The 18135-nt window shown below is 33.6% G+C and overlaps 1 protein-coding gene across 6 annotated transcripts in view; it reads left to right on the forward strand.

The window, feature by feature from the left end:
* The window catches only part of LOC145277508 (leucine--tRNA ligase, mitochondrial-like), an 83974-nt gene that overhangs the window by 61079 nt on the left and 4760 nt on the right, over positions 1–18135 (forward strand). For all 6 annotated transcript variants that reach the window (XM_080128924.1, XM_080128921.1, XM_080128923.1 and 3 more), the window contains 4 exons: positions 1002–1092; positions 5794–5957; positions 7082–7159; positions 9292–9444. In XM_080128924.1, the coding sequence (XP_079985050.1) occupies positions 1002–1092; positions 5794–5957; positions 7082–7159; positions 9292–9444 (486 nt within the window). The remainder of the gene's footprint in view (positions 1–1001; positions 1093–5793; positions 5958–7081; positions 7160–9291; positions 9445–18135) is intronic.

The following is an 18135-nucleotide window of genomic DNA, read 5'->3' on the forward strand; positions in this document are numbered from 1 at the left end:
TCCATCCATAATAACACTTATCTTTGGCTAGTTTTTGACTTTGAATTAGTATTTTTATTTAATTTTTTTTTTTTTTAGCACCTTACATCAAGTGTTTGGAGTGATTTCCATAAAAAAAATGAGATATAACTCGACAGAAACAACCCATTCAACAGAGGCATATGTCAATAGTGACTCATTCCCTCTCCCCCCATATGGTTGCCATGACTCCAACAACTTCAGTGGCAGTCTTAACAGGACAGAAAAATGAATCAAACTTTAATTTTGTGTCGCAAGACCATCGAAATCTCCAGCATCATAGGAAAAGGTGCAATGTCATTCAGTGCGATTCAATTTGTGAAATATTAAAACTAATTAAATGTATATCAGTAGCAATATGCTTTATTAAAATACAACTCAAAATTTTTATACAACGTAAGAAGAAAAAATCCATGGGAAAAAAAGAAACGATGGTACAAGAAAGGAGGCAATGTATGTAGTAGGTATTGTGAAAGTAAAGAAGGAGGAGTGGGAAAAGTAGTATGTTAGTATAATAGGTATTGTGGAAAGAGGAAAAGGAGGAGGAGGAGTGGGAAGAGAACTGAGTAAGGAGGAAGGAGATAAAAAGTAGCATTATGCTGAATCAACACTATACTACATGCCAACATGAGTCATTTTCAGCAGTTAGTCACAGTAAATTTTCATAAACAACAAGTGTTACTTTATGTTGTCATGAAACTCTTCATTTTCATCAAATCTATTTTATATGCCAGATGTGTTTAACAGCTTTTAGAACTTACAACTGAATCTATCTATGGCCAGTTTTTTATTCATTCATATTCTCTCAAATTCTTCCTCACAACTTTCTCCAATATTTTCCTTGACCTTCTGCTAACACACCTGCTGCTGCTTCAACTGTTCTATATCAACTAATCCAAGTATGGCTAAACCAACAAAGTCTCCTGTTCTGCACACATCTCCTTCATGTGATCTTAATTTTTTTTTTTGTTCATTTTTCCAAGGACGTGCTGCAACAATTTGGCATTGATGCGACTCGGCTGTGTATCTTGTACAATGTTGCTCCTAAATCAAACCGGAATTGGTCAAATGAAGGTTTGTAAACTATTTTTCAATGCAAATTTTCAAATCTAAATATTATACATCTTGTATACATCACATAGAAAACATACAGAAAAGGCAACTTTCTTATATATTTTTTTTTTTTTACTAATGACTCACCACTTATCAAGGCCAAAAGTCACTCAAGGATAAGGGTCAATGAGATAGATTGGCAGCTCAATGATAATGAATATTATGAGAGGATTTAAAATAATGAATGCAATGAATAAAATTTGATTACTTATTAGGATGGTTTATGGCAAGTATTTGTGACATTGGATTTGAAGAGGACCATGTTGTAGTTTGCAGAGAAGCAGTTCAACGATAACGTCTTCTACAGGTGGAATGTTCTTGGAAAAAAAAACTCCATTCATGTAAATTCCATTTGGTTTTAGACACACACAGGAAGAAAGGAAAGTTCTTTGTGATAGAAGACAAGTTCTTGCTGTGAATGTATTATAATGAGGAATCAGATTGGAACTCAGTTGACTACCTTCCATGGAAATTACCGGATAATGATTGAGATTTACTATAAGAGAAGGGGAGTTGAGTAGCAAGATTATTTTTTTTACAGTACATTTGTAACAGAGCGTGTATGAGTACATGGGAAAATATCAGCAGGAGCGGTAAGATAGCTGGCTTGTGAAGATATTAGCAGCAGCAGCCGAAAAAGGCACATATGCAAATTAGGAAGTGTGCGTGGGCTTGCATGACAAGAAAAAGAAAAAAAGGACACCACGTGATCGGGAAAAGCAATGTGTGCATTACAAAAAAAAGATGTGTAAAAACGAATGCAACCACTTCCCTTGACGAATTCATAATTAAAGGATACTCCAACTTAACATCTAAATCTGACCCCCAAGATCACCATGGGCATGGAATATGTGCCTACATCAAAGATGGCTTTCCATGTGGTAGGGATATTTCTAGAGAAGACCCTAATTTACCTTATATGTTCTTCTGGGTTGCACTAGCTTACACCACTGCATTTATATTTGCCCTCTATTGCCCCCACAACAGTGGAGTTACTATCTTTAAGAGCATATCTGAGAAAATTGACCACATCCTGTCTGCTCATCCTTCGGCTAACATTCACATTTGCAGTGACTTCAATGTCTATAATGTGGAATGGCTGACCCACTCAAATAAAACCGATGACGAGGGGAGGTTTTGTCATGATTTTGCCATTGCCTATGACCTCACTCAGATTGTTCACGAACCCACCCGTGTGCCCGATACACCCGGTCAATATGCAAGCCTTCTAGACCTTTTCCTCACAACATCCCCTGAGCTGTGTTCATGTTCCGTTCTATCTCCTCTGAGATCCTCTGACCACTCCGTTGTAACAGTTAAGATAAAAATGAAATGTTATAAGTCTTCAGACGTACCTCTCCACCGTACTGTATATCGATACTCTATGGCTGACTGGGACAGCTTCCGTACATTCATATCTGACCTACCTCTGCATTCCATGTTTAAAAAGGATGTGTCCTCTATAGTATCAGACCTGACCGAATGGTTAATTGTAGGCATAGATCGATTCATACCATCCAAAGAATTTCAACAAAAACCTAACAGCCAGCCATGGTTCTCCCCTGAATATGCTGCTGCCATCACGCACAGAAATCACTTTTTCCATAGCTACCAACGTAATAGATGTACTGAGACTAAAGCTGCTTTCAGGACTGCCAGCAACCACTGTAAAAGAGTAATAAAAAATGCAAGAGGGCTATATGCTCAGTCTGTTAAATCCAAAGTAGCTGAGCAGCGGCTTGGTTCCCACCAGTTCTGGCAAATAGCAAACAGGATCTTGAACAGAAGCGTGCATTCTATCCCAACTATCATCAATGGACCTGAGGTCATCTCGTCAGCATCAGACAAGGCCAGACTATTTGCCAAGAACTTTGCAGCTAATTCTACTCTATGCGACAATGACCATCAACTCCCCATATTTCCTCCTATAACACAGAACAAGCTAGGTAGCATACAAATATCCGTGCATGAGGTCGCCAAGCTAATCAAGAACTTAGATTCCAGTAAAGCAACTGGCCCTGATGGCATCCCAATTATAGTGTTAAAAAAGCTTCAACCAGAACTTGCTCCCATACTTACAAAACTATTTAAGCGCTGCCTTAAGGAGAAGTGCTTTCCGACTCCCTGGAAGACCTCATCAGTTTGCTCTGTATTTAAGAATTCAGGTGATAAGTCATCTCCCTCTCAGTACAGACCTATAAGTCTCCTGTGTGTTATGAGTAAGTTACTGGAATCCATATTAAATAGAGAAATAGTCAACCACCTCAGCAGGAATAACCTTCTTAGTGACACACAATATGGTTTCCGTTCTGCAAGATCTACCGCAGATGTGCTGACGGTTATATCTGACAGGATTAGTGAATCTCTTGACAAAGGCTTCCTTTCTAGGGCAATTTGCTCTTGACATATCGAAAGCCTTCAATAAAGTATGGCATAAGGGCCTACTTCACAAGATTTCCAGCTACGGTATTACTGGAAATGTTTTCTCAATCATTAAATTATTTCTCTCTGATAGGTTCATAAGAGTAGTGGTTGATGGGCAAAAGTCAGAGGCCCTCAGTATTAATGCTGGAGTCCCCCAGGGGTCCATCCTGGGCCCAACTCTCTTCCTAATCTACATCAATGATCTCCCAAAACACATACTTAAATCATTCGTTGACATCTATGCTGATGATACGACCATCTATGGCAACACACCAAGGCCGTAAATGACAAAGTTCTCTCTAATTCTCACTCTTCTGATCTTGAGCACGTGTTACAATAGGGAAAGAGGTGGCTGGTCACTTTTAATTCATCCAAAACCAAGCTTCTATCTTTACATCAACAACGCTCTGATCCCCATCTGGCATCAATTGAAATGGATGGCTCTCGTCTTGGGGAGGCTCCATGTTTTGACCAGCTTCTGGGTTTGACCTTTACTCCTGATCTGAAATGAAACACGTACATCAAATCTGTTGCCAGGGACACTGGGGAAATGGTAGGATCCTTCTACCGCTCCAGAAGATATCTCACTACTGATGCAATTCTCTATCTGTATAAAAGCCAAGTACGGTCAAGGATGGAGTACTGCTGCCACATCTGGGCAGGAGCTGCTAAAAACAGCCTATCCTATACAGAGTACAAAATAGACTTCGTGGTATAGTGGGGGATGCCCTTTTCTCTTCCCTGCAACCTCTCTCCCGCAGAAGAGACGTTGCGAGCCTGTCTTTGTTTTATCGTTATTTCCATGGCAGGTGCTTGTCTGAGCTCCAATCTCTCGTCCCCCCCCCCCAATCTTTCATGAGAAACACCCGTCTGGCTGAAACTACTGCCAATAATTTTCCCCACTATTTATATGTGCCTAAATCCAAACGTAGATTCCATGAGCAAAGCTTCTTTCTTAGAACTGCACGCCAGTGGAACTCTCTGCCGCTTGCCTGTTTCCCACCTGACTACAATTTGGACGTCTTCAAGTCCAACATAAACAAACTCCTGACAAACCGCCCCCTTAAGTAAGACACTCTATCAAAACCCCCAATACTAATGATTACTGCAATACTATCTCATTGATTACTGTACACGCAATAACCCTTAATCCTGAGTGGCCTTGGGCCTTGATAAATGGTGACCCCCTTGTAAAAAAAAAAAAAAAAAAAATGGCTGGCTAATACCAGCATGAGGAGGTGAGGAGAAAGGAAAATGCAGGCCAGGTGAGATGGATATGTGGCCCTGTAATTGCAGCGAAACTTTTTAAGCTGGTGTTGAGACAGTGGGGTTTTTGTTAATCCCGTGGCAGACAAAATGAACAGTTAGAAAAAAGAAACAGGAATTGTTTAAAAACTAATGATAATAAATGCCTTTTGCTAAAACGGAAAGAAAAGCTGAGTTGGATTTATTTATTTTTGTTTGTTTGTAGCCGCGATGGTAATTTAGGTTACACATTCAAATTTCTGCATGTTGGTGCTGTCAGGGAAGTAGGAAGAGGATTCCCAAGGCAAGCAGTCATGAACGAAGAAGGCTATCACAGTAGAAAATCTTCTGACATTTAGAGATTTCTACAGTAAAAGGGATTTTGATACTAAATCAGGTTGCTGTTCAATTTTCTTGTTTTTTCAAATGTATATGTATAGTAAAAGCTACTTTTTTTATTGTTGAAAATGTTGAGCGTGCCAAGTCATCATTTCATTTTGTTTTCACTATTAATAATTATATTTCAACTGCATTTTTAATTATGTGCTCTCTAGCCATAAGATAGTGTTAATTTACAATTTATGTTGTCGTTGTTGTTAGACATCATTTATTCATTTCGGATGAATCAGATGATTTTTATTGGCATTCATTTCCTTGATATCTTTTTAGTTAGAATTCTTTATATTTTGGGAATTGGGTACTTACTACTCGATGGATCACTTAAGGGTTACCAATATTCCTAAGTGAAAATGTTTCTGTTGAACAAACTGTGTTGGAACTTTGCACATCCAGGTTGTCAGTCCGTGTCATTAATCATATAGCCACCATCACCTCCTTGCTGTTGTTGCTTTGAAACAATCATAAACATCTCCAATTTTCCGCATTTTTTGCTGTTGATTATGAAACTCAATTAAATTTCTTAAAAAGTGTTTGGTCAGTGTAATTCAAAACATTTTTTTTTTAAATTTATTTATTCATTTATTTATTTTTCAGAATTTAATGGTGTTTTTGCCTGGCAAACTCGGATCTGGAAACTTGTCACTGAATTCATCCAATTAAAAACATCAAATAATGTTTCATCTGAAGAGTTTTCAACAGAGCAGATCAGAGAATTTAACAAATCCATTCGTGAATCAAGAAATTATTTTTTGAAAGAAGTAAGTTTTATCTTAGCACCAATTTTACCATGAAACCACATGAGCATATGTGATTTGCAGAAAATAGAGATTGATGTGACAAGTTTGAGTCTGATTTATTGTGTTCAAAGATGCAGTAATTTAATTGGGAAAAGTATGAACTTACATTTTTTTTTCTTCTACCACCACTATCAACAACAACAAGGAAGTGACGATAGCTAAGTGGTTAATAACACAAACTGACAACCTTGGTGTGTCAAGTTTGAATTCAGTTCATTCCACAAAAACATTTTCACTTAGGGATGTTGGCAACCTTCATGTGGTGCCTCCTATAAGTGCCTGATGTCTTTCTAGAAAGAATTCTAACTAGAAGGATTTTGATGGAAGCGAATGCTAACAATAATCATTTAGAAATGAACAAATAATGTTCCTCCTCCGGTCCTCCTCCTCCACCATCATCATAATAATCATGAAATGAGCAAAAACAGCAGCTATGGATAAAATCATTTTTGTTCAATTGTGACAGAACCACACATCCCCTACTTGACAGCTCACTGACCTCAAGGTTCTCCATCGTCTAGTCTTCTTATGGCTGTATCGTTTGTAGTCTCTCACAATGGTGACATTCTAGGGGAGCACATGCGCTCACACATATAAGAATAAAATCAAATACAAGAAACAAAAGCAAAACACAGGATAACACTGACACCAACACATTCTGTAAATATTTGTTATACTCTGGAGGGGGGGTGACACCTTTGACCCTCTAAACGCTAAGGTTCACATCTACATTTACTGTCAAGGTTGTGTTTGTCAGTTTGTTGATCAATTCATCTTGGTCTGTTCAAGCTCTCTTAATCTAGTCCAATCCACAATTTGTTTTCAACTGTCCTCCACTCTCAAGTTTGACTGTCATTGACCATTGCAAACGCACTTCCAATCATTGTGTTGTCAACTCGGCACTGTTGTAAAAACGTTGCAAAACACTAGCCTCTGCAAACTGCAGATTTTTCTTTATATTTGTTTTTTGAACATGGGGGAATTCTGGATAAGCACCTAAAAATCTTGTTTCACATTTTTTAATCATTCCAGAATGCGAGAAAAATGAATGAATTGATTTCATTTGTTGTTTTCTTTTCTGCCAGGTAACGTTTCACTTGGAAAAAACATTTCTATTGAGTGTTGCTATATCCAGATTACAGGGCCTGACAAATGCTATGAGGGTAAGATTTTATTTCGCTATCATTTATTATTTATTATGATTTCATTAAAATCTTCAGAATAATTAATTGAATCGTATGGATATTTTTATACTTATTCTCAATCTAAAAATTGACAGACAAAGCCAAAAATGAAATCTATCAGGTCAGTGCTAAAAATTTTGTTGATTTAAAATTTCATATTGAAAATGAAAAGCTTTGTTTTTGAAAATCTTTATGCATAACAATAATGATCTTTTCTCTCTATAACTTAATTCCAACTGTCAACAAGCTTATAAATACCTCGCTTCTAAAATTCTTCAGGTTTTGATATGAAATATGAATCTAGCTCATCTTTAATCTCCTCTTGTGCTGTTAACGTAAGGCCATTTAAATAGTTTTGTAATCCTCAAAATAAGTGATAATCGAAGGGAGCTAGGTGCAGCATGGGGCAAGATTTCACAAGGAAATTTTCATATGAGATATTTAGTGAGTAGTGCTGTGTGAGGATTAGCATTATCATGATAGAAGATGACTCCCATTTTCTGTTGACTAAACAAAGTCGTTTTCAGGTCAACATGAGTGAGAATATTGCAAAAAAATGTAAATGAAACTTTAATAATCTGAAAGAAAAAAGTTATAAATTAATCGTAGTGATATGTTTATGTTATAACAATTTGCATAAAATAAATTACAATGGTTTTAAAAACTTTTGCTTTGACCTAATGTTAACCAATTGAATTTATTTTCTAATAAATTAGTATATATTTTTGAAACAAATCGCAAGATCAAAATGCAAATTGAAATAATTTAGAAAATTTTTAAATGGAACTAGGATATTTTTAGGAACTATCAGATGAAATTTTTAACAGAATTTAATCTTTTTATTTTTTACTTAAGGTTCATCACATATCAAGGCCCAAAGGCCACTGAAGGATAAGGGTTAATGAGCATTAGGTGGCCAATGATACAATACCTTGATGATCGGTATTGGTAGAATTCGATTATTTAATTATTTTATTATTTATTTATTTATAGGATGGTTAAACAAGAACTTGTTTATATTGGACTTGAAAATGACCATGTTATAGTCAGCTGAGAAGTGTTCCATGATTGGGAATTCGCACAAAATTTCGAACAGAATCCTTTACTTAATAACTAGCAGATGTACCCAACATTGTCTGGTATTAAACGTGTAACGTTAAATTCCTTTAAAAAAAATGAAGTAAAAAAAAAAGGAAAGAAACCGAGACATGTGCATGCGAGTATTATGTTTGTTTTTTAAACAGTTCATTTCTTGTAAGTAAAAAAACAAATACTCAAGCTGAGATTGAAACTAAAACCTAAAGACAGTGAATTAAGTACGATAACCATTAGATCAGTTTGCCACAATCTTTATAAAGTGTTTTCAAACCTACTTATTTTTAACATAAGGAAGCTGTCATATGAACAATTCGTGCATGCACAGTCGGGAAACAATTGACAAACAGATAAAAATCCAATGACCCCCCCCCCCAAGTACCAATTTTTCAATTTTTACCTCTTAGCAGCACTTTTTTCCAGATGAAAATCAATTAAAAAGTTTTCCACATGTCTGATTATCCTATATATCAAATTTCAAGTCTGTAGATCAAAGATTCATTGAGTATATAGGTTGATAGTTGTCCTCACACACACATCCTAACTTGTGTAGATATATAGGTAGATATGCTCTCAGTCTGTCGGCCATGACTAGGTAGAAGTCTTAAGTAATTTGTAATTGTATTACGTAAGATTTCTACCCTATCTTGGCTGACGGTATGAGAGCCTATTACCTCTGTAGATTAAATAAAAGGTTCTGTTTGAAATTCTGTGCAGATTTCCAAGTTTGACAAAAAAATGACAAGTTTGACAAGATACACCTGAATAAAGTCAAAGGTTACATCATCAAAATAACACTCAAGATGAGAACAGTAGTCCGAAGAAACCAAATTACTAATCCTCACGTCAAAAATTCAAAAGCATTATATTATTACTTTTAGTTAATTAATCCACAATTAATAAAATATTGAGTTAATTTTATTTGTACTTGAGAAAAATATATTAGTTTTAATTTATTAAATTTCTTTGACATTCATTTTTCCAACATATAAAAATGTTTCACAATTTATTTGCAGAAAATCCCACCCCACATTAGGGTTCAGATACCCGAGTTTGAACGTGCCCTTTCAGATCTTATAATCCTGCTGTCACCCTTTACCCCTTGTTTTGCCTCCGAACTGTGGGCAGGTGTTGCTCAAGTTGCATCTTCAAGCTCCTCTTACAACTGGGTAAGTCGGTTTCTAAATTATAGGATTGTAGAAATTTTTGGATTTTTTTTTTTTTTTGTCTACTAGGATTTTTATAGGCCAGATGCTTTTCCTAGTGGCAACCTCTTCCTTCCTGCTACCTCTTTCTTATTTTCTCTCCGCTTTATCATTATTTTGATGGAATGTGGTCACCTGACCTTCAGACTATGCTCAAACCTATAAAACATTCACAACAAACACCATCTAGCTAAAATCACTATCAGCAGTATTCACCTTAATCTCTATCCGTGCTTAAAACTAAACAAAAATTTCATGAGCAACGCTTTTTCCCCAGAACTGCTCGTCTATGGAACATAATACTGCAGAACTGCTTTCCAGCTGACTATGACATGGTCATTTTCAAGTCCAACATAAACAAATTCTTGTTGAGCCGTCCTAAATAATTTATACCTGATTTCCACCATAACTGATCATCACAGTGTTGTCTCACCTGACACTCACTAAGCCTTATCCTTGAGTGGCCTTTGGACTTTGATAAGCAATAACTTTTTAAAAAAAAAACATGAAGTGATAGGGACCAGTATTTTTATTGAGACAGCATCTTTATGTGCTGTTCCATAAAGGCTAAAAAAAATGTGGCGCTTCTTCGTAGTAAGAGTCAAATTCGAAAATTAAAATATTGAATTTCAAGCAAAACTAATGGAATCTTATTACTACAGTCATGAACATATCCAAAAAATATGACAATGATAGAAAATTATGAACATATCCAAAAATTATGACAATGATAGAAAAGTATGAACATATCCAAAAATTATGACAATGATAGAAAATTATGAACATATCCAAAAATTATGACAATGATAGAAAATTATGAATATATCCAAAAATTATGACAATGATAGAAAATTATGAACATATCCAAAAATTATGACAATGATAGAAAATTATGAACATATCCAACAATTATGACAATGATAGAAAATTATGAACATATCCAAAAATTATGACAATGATAGAAAATTATGAACATAATCAAAAATTATGACAATGATAGAAAATTATGAACATATCCAACAATTATGACAATGATAGAAAATTATGAACATATCCAACAATTATGACAATGATAGAAAATTATGAACATATCCAAAAATTATGACAATGATAGAAAATTATGAACATATCCAACAATTATGACAATGATAGAAAATTATGAACATATCTAACAATTATGACAATGATAGAAAATTATGAACATATCCAAAAATTATGACAATGATAGAAAATTATGAACATATCCAAAAATTATGACAATGATAAAAAATTATGAACATATCCAAAAATTATGACAATGATAGAAAATTATGAACATATCCAAAAATTATGACAATGATAGAAAATTATGAACATATCCAAAAATTATGACAATGATAGAAAATTATGAACATATCCAAAAATTATGACAATGATAGAAAATTATGAACATAATCAAAAATTATGACAATGATAGAAAATTATGAACATATCCAAAAATTATGACAATGATAGAAAAGTATGAACATATCCAACAATTATGACAATGATAGAAAATTATGAACATATCCAAAAATTATGACAATGATAGAAAATTATGAACATATCCAAAAATTATGACAATGATAGAAAATTATGAACATATCCAAAAATTATGACAATGATAGAAAATTATGAACATATCCAAAAATTATGACAATGATAGCAAATTATGAACATATCCAACAATTATGACAATGATAGAAAATTATGAACATATCAAACAATTATGACAATGATAGAAAAGTATGAACATATCCAAAAATTATGACAATGATAGAAAATTATGAACATATCCAACAATTATGACAATGATAGAAAATTATGAACATATCAAACTATTATGACAATGATAGAAAATTATGAACATATCCAACAATTATGACAATGATAGAAAATTATGAACATATCAAACAATTATGACAATGATAGAAAAGTATTAACATATCCAAAAATTATGACAATGATAGAAAATTATGAACATATCAAACAATTATGACAATGATAGAAAAGTATGAACATATCAAACAATTATGACAATGATAGAAAAGTATGAACATATCAAACAATTATGACAATGATAGAAAAGTATGAACATATCCAACAATTATGACAATGATAGAAAATTATGAACATATCCAAAAATTATGACAATGATAGAAAAGTATGAACATATCCAAAAATTATGACAATGATAGAAAATTATGAACATATCCAAAAATTATGACAATGATAGAAAATTATGAACATATCCAAAAATTATGACAATGATAGAAAATTATGAACATATCCAACAATTATGATAATGATAGAAAATTATGAACATATCCAACAATTATGACAATGATAGAAAAGTATGAACATATCCAAAAATTATGACAATGATAGAAAATTATGAACATATCCAAAAATTATGACAATGATAGAAAATTATGAACATATCCAACAATTATGACAATGATAGAAAATTATGAACATGTCCAAAAATTATTACAATGATAGAAAATTATGAACATATCAAAAAATTATGACAATGATAGAAAATTATGAACATATTCAACTATATGACAATAATAGAAAATTATGAACATATCAAAAAATTATGACAATGATAGAAATTTATGAATATATCCAAAAATTATGACAATGATAGAAAATTATGAACATATCCAAAAATTATGACAATGATAGAAAATTATGAACATATCCAAAAATTATGACAATGATAGAAAAGTATGAACATATCCAAAAATTATGACAATGATAGAAATTTATGAACATATCCAAAAATTATGACATTGATAGAAATTTATGAACATATTCAACTATATGACAATAATAGAAAATTATGAACATATCCAAAAATTATGACAATGATAGAAAATTGTGAACATATCCAAAAATTATGACAATGATAGAAAATTATGAACATATCCAAAAATTATGACAATGATAGAAAATTATGAACATATCCAAAAATTATGACAATGATAGAAAATTATGAACATATCCAAAAATTATGACAATGATAGAAAATTATGAACATATCCAAAAATTATGACAATGATAGAAAATTATGAACATATCCAAAAATTATGACAATGATAGAAATTTATGAACATATTCAACTATATGACAATAATAGAAAATTATGAACATATCCAAAAATTATGACAATGATAGAAAAGTATGAACATATCCAACAATTATGACAATGATAGAAAATTATGAATATATCCAAAAATTATGACAATGATAGAAAATTATGAACATATCCAAAAATTATGACAATGATAGAAAATTATGAACATATCCAAAAATTATGACAATGATAGAAAATTATGAACATATCCAAAAATTATGACAATGATAGCAAATTATGAACATATCCAACAATTATGACAATGATAGAAAATTATGAACATATCAAACAATTATGACAATGATAGAAAAGTATGAACATATCCAAAAATTATGACAATGATAGAAAATTATGAACATATCCAACAATTATGACAATGATAGAAAATTATGAACATATCAAACTATTATGACAATGATAGAAAATTATGAACATATCCAACAATTATGACAATGATAGAAAATTATGAACATATCAAACAATTATGACAATGATAGAAAAGTATTAACATATCCAAAAATTATGACAATGATAGAAAATTATGAACATATCAAACAATTATGACAATGATAGAAAATTATGAACATATCAAACAATTATGACAATGATAGAAAAGTATGAACATATCAAACAATTATGACAATGATAGAAAAGTATGAACATATCCAACAATTATGACAATGATAGAAAATTATGAACATATCCAAAAATTATGACAATGATAGAAAAGTATGAACATATCCAAAAATTATGACAATGATAGAAAATTATGAACATATCCAAAAATTATGACAATGATAGAAAATTATGAACATATCCAAAAATTATGACAATGATAGAAAATTATGAACATATCCAACAATTATGATAATGATAGAAAATTATGAACATATCCAACAATTATGACAATGATAGAAAAGTATGAACATATCCAACAATTATGACAATGATAGAAAAGTATGAACATATCAAAAAATTATGACAATGATAGAAAATTATGAACATATCCAACAATTATGACAATGATAGAAAATTATGAACATGTCCAAAAATTATTACAATGATAGAAAATTATGAACATATCAAAAAATTATGACAATGATAGAAAATTATGAACATATTCAACTATATGACAATAATAGAAAATTATGAACATATCCAAAAATTATGACAATGATAGAAAATTGTGAACATATCCAAAAATTATGACAATGATAGAAAATTATGAACATATCCAAAAATTATGACAATGATAGAAAATTATGAACATATCCAAAAATTATGACAATGATAGAAAATTATGAACATATCCAAAAATTATGACAATGATAGAAAATTATGAACATATCCAAAAATTATGACAATGATAGAAAATTATGAACATATCCAAAAATTATGACAATGATAGAAATTTATGAACATATTCAACTATATGACAATAATAGAAAATTATGAACATATCCAAAAATTATGACAATGATAGAAAAGTATGAACATATCCAAAAATTATGACAATGATAGAAATTTATGAACATATTCAACTATATGACAATAATAGAAAATTATGAACATATCCAAAAATTATGACAATGATAGAAAATTGTGAACATATCCAAAAATTATGACAATGATAGAAAATTATGAACATATCCAAAAATTATGACAATGATAGAAAATTATGAACATATCCAAAAATTATGACAATGATAGAAAATTATGAACATGTCCAAAAATTATGACAATGATAGAAAATTATGAACATATCCAAAAATTATGACAATGATAGAAAATTATGAACATATCCAAAAATTATGACAATGATAGAAATCTATGAACATATTCAACAATTATGACAATGATAGAAAATTATTAATGAAAATAGTTTTTGAAGACAATTAGCGAAAATTGAATTTTGCGTAAAAAAGAAATTGGAAGAGTTTGAATCATAAAAAGGGAGGTGATTATTTTCTGAAAATTTAAAAAATTTTAGGTCAATTTAGCAAAACTCAATTTTTGCTAATTCTCTTCAAAAACTGTTTGCTTGTTAAGATAGTTAACAGATCAATTTTTTAAATATATGGTTTTAAGCAAAAACAACAGTACTTAATTTTCATGTCGAAAATAATAATATTAACATTAACTACCCACGCGGGGTTGCAGAAATACCTAGATTAGGACCCAGGCACGGGTCAAACTCTCTAGGTGCTGATGGACCCATAGATCTTTCAGGTCATCTGTCTAGGAGAAGCAACACTCTGAAGCTAAACCTAAAGGGAGGGAGGCCCCTCCAGTCTAGGATGACATCCTTGCTAGAGCTGGTGACTCAAACAAATTACTGGTCTGCAAACCTAAACTACTTAGAGTAGATAGGCATTGTCTATCGCTCAGCTTCCATACTCCGTCTTTGCCTATTAGCCAAGCGTAGAAGTCAAAGCACAGAGATTCAACAGAAACACTCAGTGGTCGATCTTGTTTCCTGACTAGGGCAATGAACGCCGTTTTCCCCCTCTCCCGACACATCCCATCCCCCTCTAAACTGGGAGTGCTTGAATGCCATAATGCCAGTACAAGTAGATTGGGTTGACCATCGTCATAATTTTCTATCATTGTCATACCGGATTGACAATTCCTGGCTGCTGTTCCCGACTAGTAGTACAGGAACCCTAATTCTTTGGTAGCGCTTAGAGCGGCTGCTCCATCAACAGTTGAATAATATCAGGATGTTTGTAGTGCCATGTCACGCATGGAAAGGAACCCTGCACTCATACCTGGTGGGCTTTCCTGAGGCCACAATCCTAGTAGATGGAAGGTCAGCTGATGGTCTACTTGTGTTGCATGTCTGGTGTTCTGCATAACCACTTGTTCAGCACCCCTTACCTAAATTGAAACTCTTAAAAAAAAGTGACAGTACTGTAGGGAAACGTGCGACTTACCTAATTAGCACATGTGCATAATTCAATGGGTCGGTCGTGGAATGAAATGAATGAAGAAGAAACAAAAATGGCTGCCTTATCTCTTTATATGCCTGCAATGTGACCACCCAATATGCAAATGAGATGCTCCTGGTTGGAGATAAAAGAGGGTTGATTTTTTTAGAGGGTCGTCCATTTTGAAGTTGGATTTCGAAGAAATAAGTTGAATTAGCAGAAGTACGTTGGGAGTTGAGAGAAGGTGCGTTACGTATACAGGAAGTTGGAAGTTTGGACAAAAGTGTTAACCTTACCCAGGAAATTATTGGTGTGACGGGTGGAAGAAATAAAACTCAAGTTATTATTATGCTTAAACCAGGACAAAACTCAAACAAAATCAAATTGCCTCCTCCCTTGAGGCTTGCATTTACGAACATCCGTGGGCTTAGAACTAATTTAAATGATGTTGAAGCATTTCTCCTAACAAACACCCCGGATATCTTAGCACTAAGTGAGACTAACCTACACTCCTCCATCCCCTCTAACTACTTTAACATGCCTGGATATGTCCCACTCTGCCGTAAGGACTCTAACAGACATATGCACGGGCTTGGAGTCTATATTCGAAACACCCTCCCCTTGACTAGAGAAAGAAAACTAGAATCGGACGATCAAGCCTTTATGTGCTTTAGACTTAACATGCAACATAACATTAGTTACTTTTATTTTCTCTACCACTCTCCCTCGACCCAGGACTGTACCCTAATAAACAAAGTCTCTGACAGCATAGATACAGCACTTTCCCTCGACACTAGTGCACAAGTACATGTATTTGGTGACTTCAATGTCCACCACAGTAACTGGCTTGGATTTTCTACTTACACAGACGCAACTGGTAGCACAACACATTCTCATATATCTATATATTCTCTATATCTCATTCCCTATCACAGATGGTTACGTTTTCAACCCATTTCCTTGACCAGCAAGGACAACACGCATCACTTTTAGATCTGTTTCTGACCACAGTTCCTGATGATTGTGTTACAAACGCCCACAGCCCACTTGGGAATGCTGATCATGTAGTGATAATAGTTGAAATCACCCTAAACTCTAGAGCCAAAACAGAAGAGCCATTGCTCAAAACAATGAGATATTATAAAAACAAGATATTATAAAGGGATCTCATTAGAGACGCCCCATGGCGAAATATCTTTTCATTTCCTGCTGAACAGTGCGCAAATGAGACCACTGAATGGTTCAAAACAGCAATTGAAGCACATGTTCCCATGCGGAAATTTTATAGCAAGCCCCACTCTCCCCAATGGTTTACTTCCACATGTGCAGCTGCCATCGCGCAAAGGCAGCACGCGTACCACAGATTTAACCGACATAAGTCCAGTTCAAACAGAGAGACTTTACTGAAACCACTAAAAAACGCATCCAAGCACAAAAATTAGGAACTCGTGACTTCTGGAAAATCTACAACAGTGTAGTAAATAATGGGCAATAAACAATTCCCCCACTATCCAACAATCATGAGGTTGTTTGCTCAGCAACTGAGAAGGCTAACATGCTTGCCAGTCGGTTTGCCTCCAACTCCACACTGGACCCTGCTAACCACCCTTTCTCGGACTTTCCTCTGCGAACAGATGTCACACTAGACGATCTGAAAATCACCTCTTCTCAGATGCATGCTATCATAAAAAATCTTGACACTTCAAAAGCATGTGGGCCTGATCTCATTCCGGCTGTGCTATTAAAAAGGTGCGCTGCTGAAGTAGCTCCAATCCTCTCCAAAGTTTACAATAAATACCTTAATGAATCTTGCTTTTCTGCTTGTTGGAAAACTGCTTCTGTGGTACCAGTTTTCAAGAATTCTGGCAAAAGAACTGACCCATCAAATTATCGGCCCATTAGCCTCCTCCCACTTTTTGCCAAAATATGAGTCCATAATTAACCAAGCTCTAGTCCATCACTTTACAGATGCTAAACTTCTGACCGACCAACAATATGGATTTAGGCAAGCCCGTTCCACAGCAGACATCCTAACTGTAATCTCCGAGCATATATACCATTCACTTGACAAAGCAGGTAGCTCTAGATATATCTAAGGCTTTTGACAGGTTATGGCATGAAGGTCTTCTCAGGAAGATTAGGTCATACGGTATCACTGGAAGAATACTTACCATGATTAAATCCTTCTTAGATAAGAGAAAAATCCAGATTGTCCTCGATGGTCGTACATCTAAACAATATGATATAAATGCGGGAGTGCCTCAGGGGTCTATCCTTGGACCTCTATTATTCCTAATATTCATAAATGACCTCCATCTCTGAGATGGGTATATATGCTGATGGCACCACGCTCTATAACAGACACGACAGGAAAAAAAAATGAACACATATCTAAAGAAATGGCAGAAACACTAAAGGATGACCTCCAATCTGTAGTGGAATGGGGACAAAAATCGATGGTCACATTCAATGCTGCCAAGACTAAACTTGTTTCCTTCAATAATTACAAGAAACCTTCTCTGCCACTAATAGCATTGATCAAAAACTCTTTATCTGAAAGCACATCTT

This window comes from Euprymna scolopes, chromosome 6 (assembly GCF_053919585.1).
Source record: "Euprymna scolopes isolate OS-2025 chromosome 6, ASM5391958v1, whole genome shotgun sequence".
Classification (NCBI taxonomy): domain Eukaryota; kingdom Metazoa; phylum Mollusca; class Cephalopoda; order Sepiida; family Sepiolidae; genus Euprymna; species Euprymna scolopes.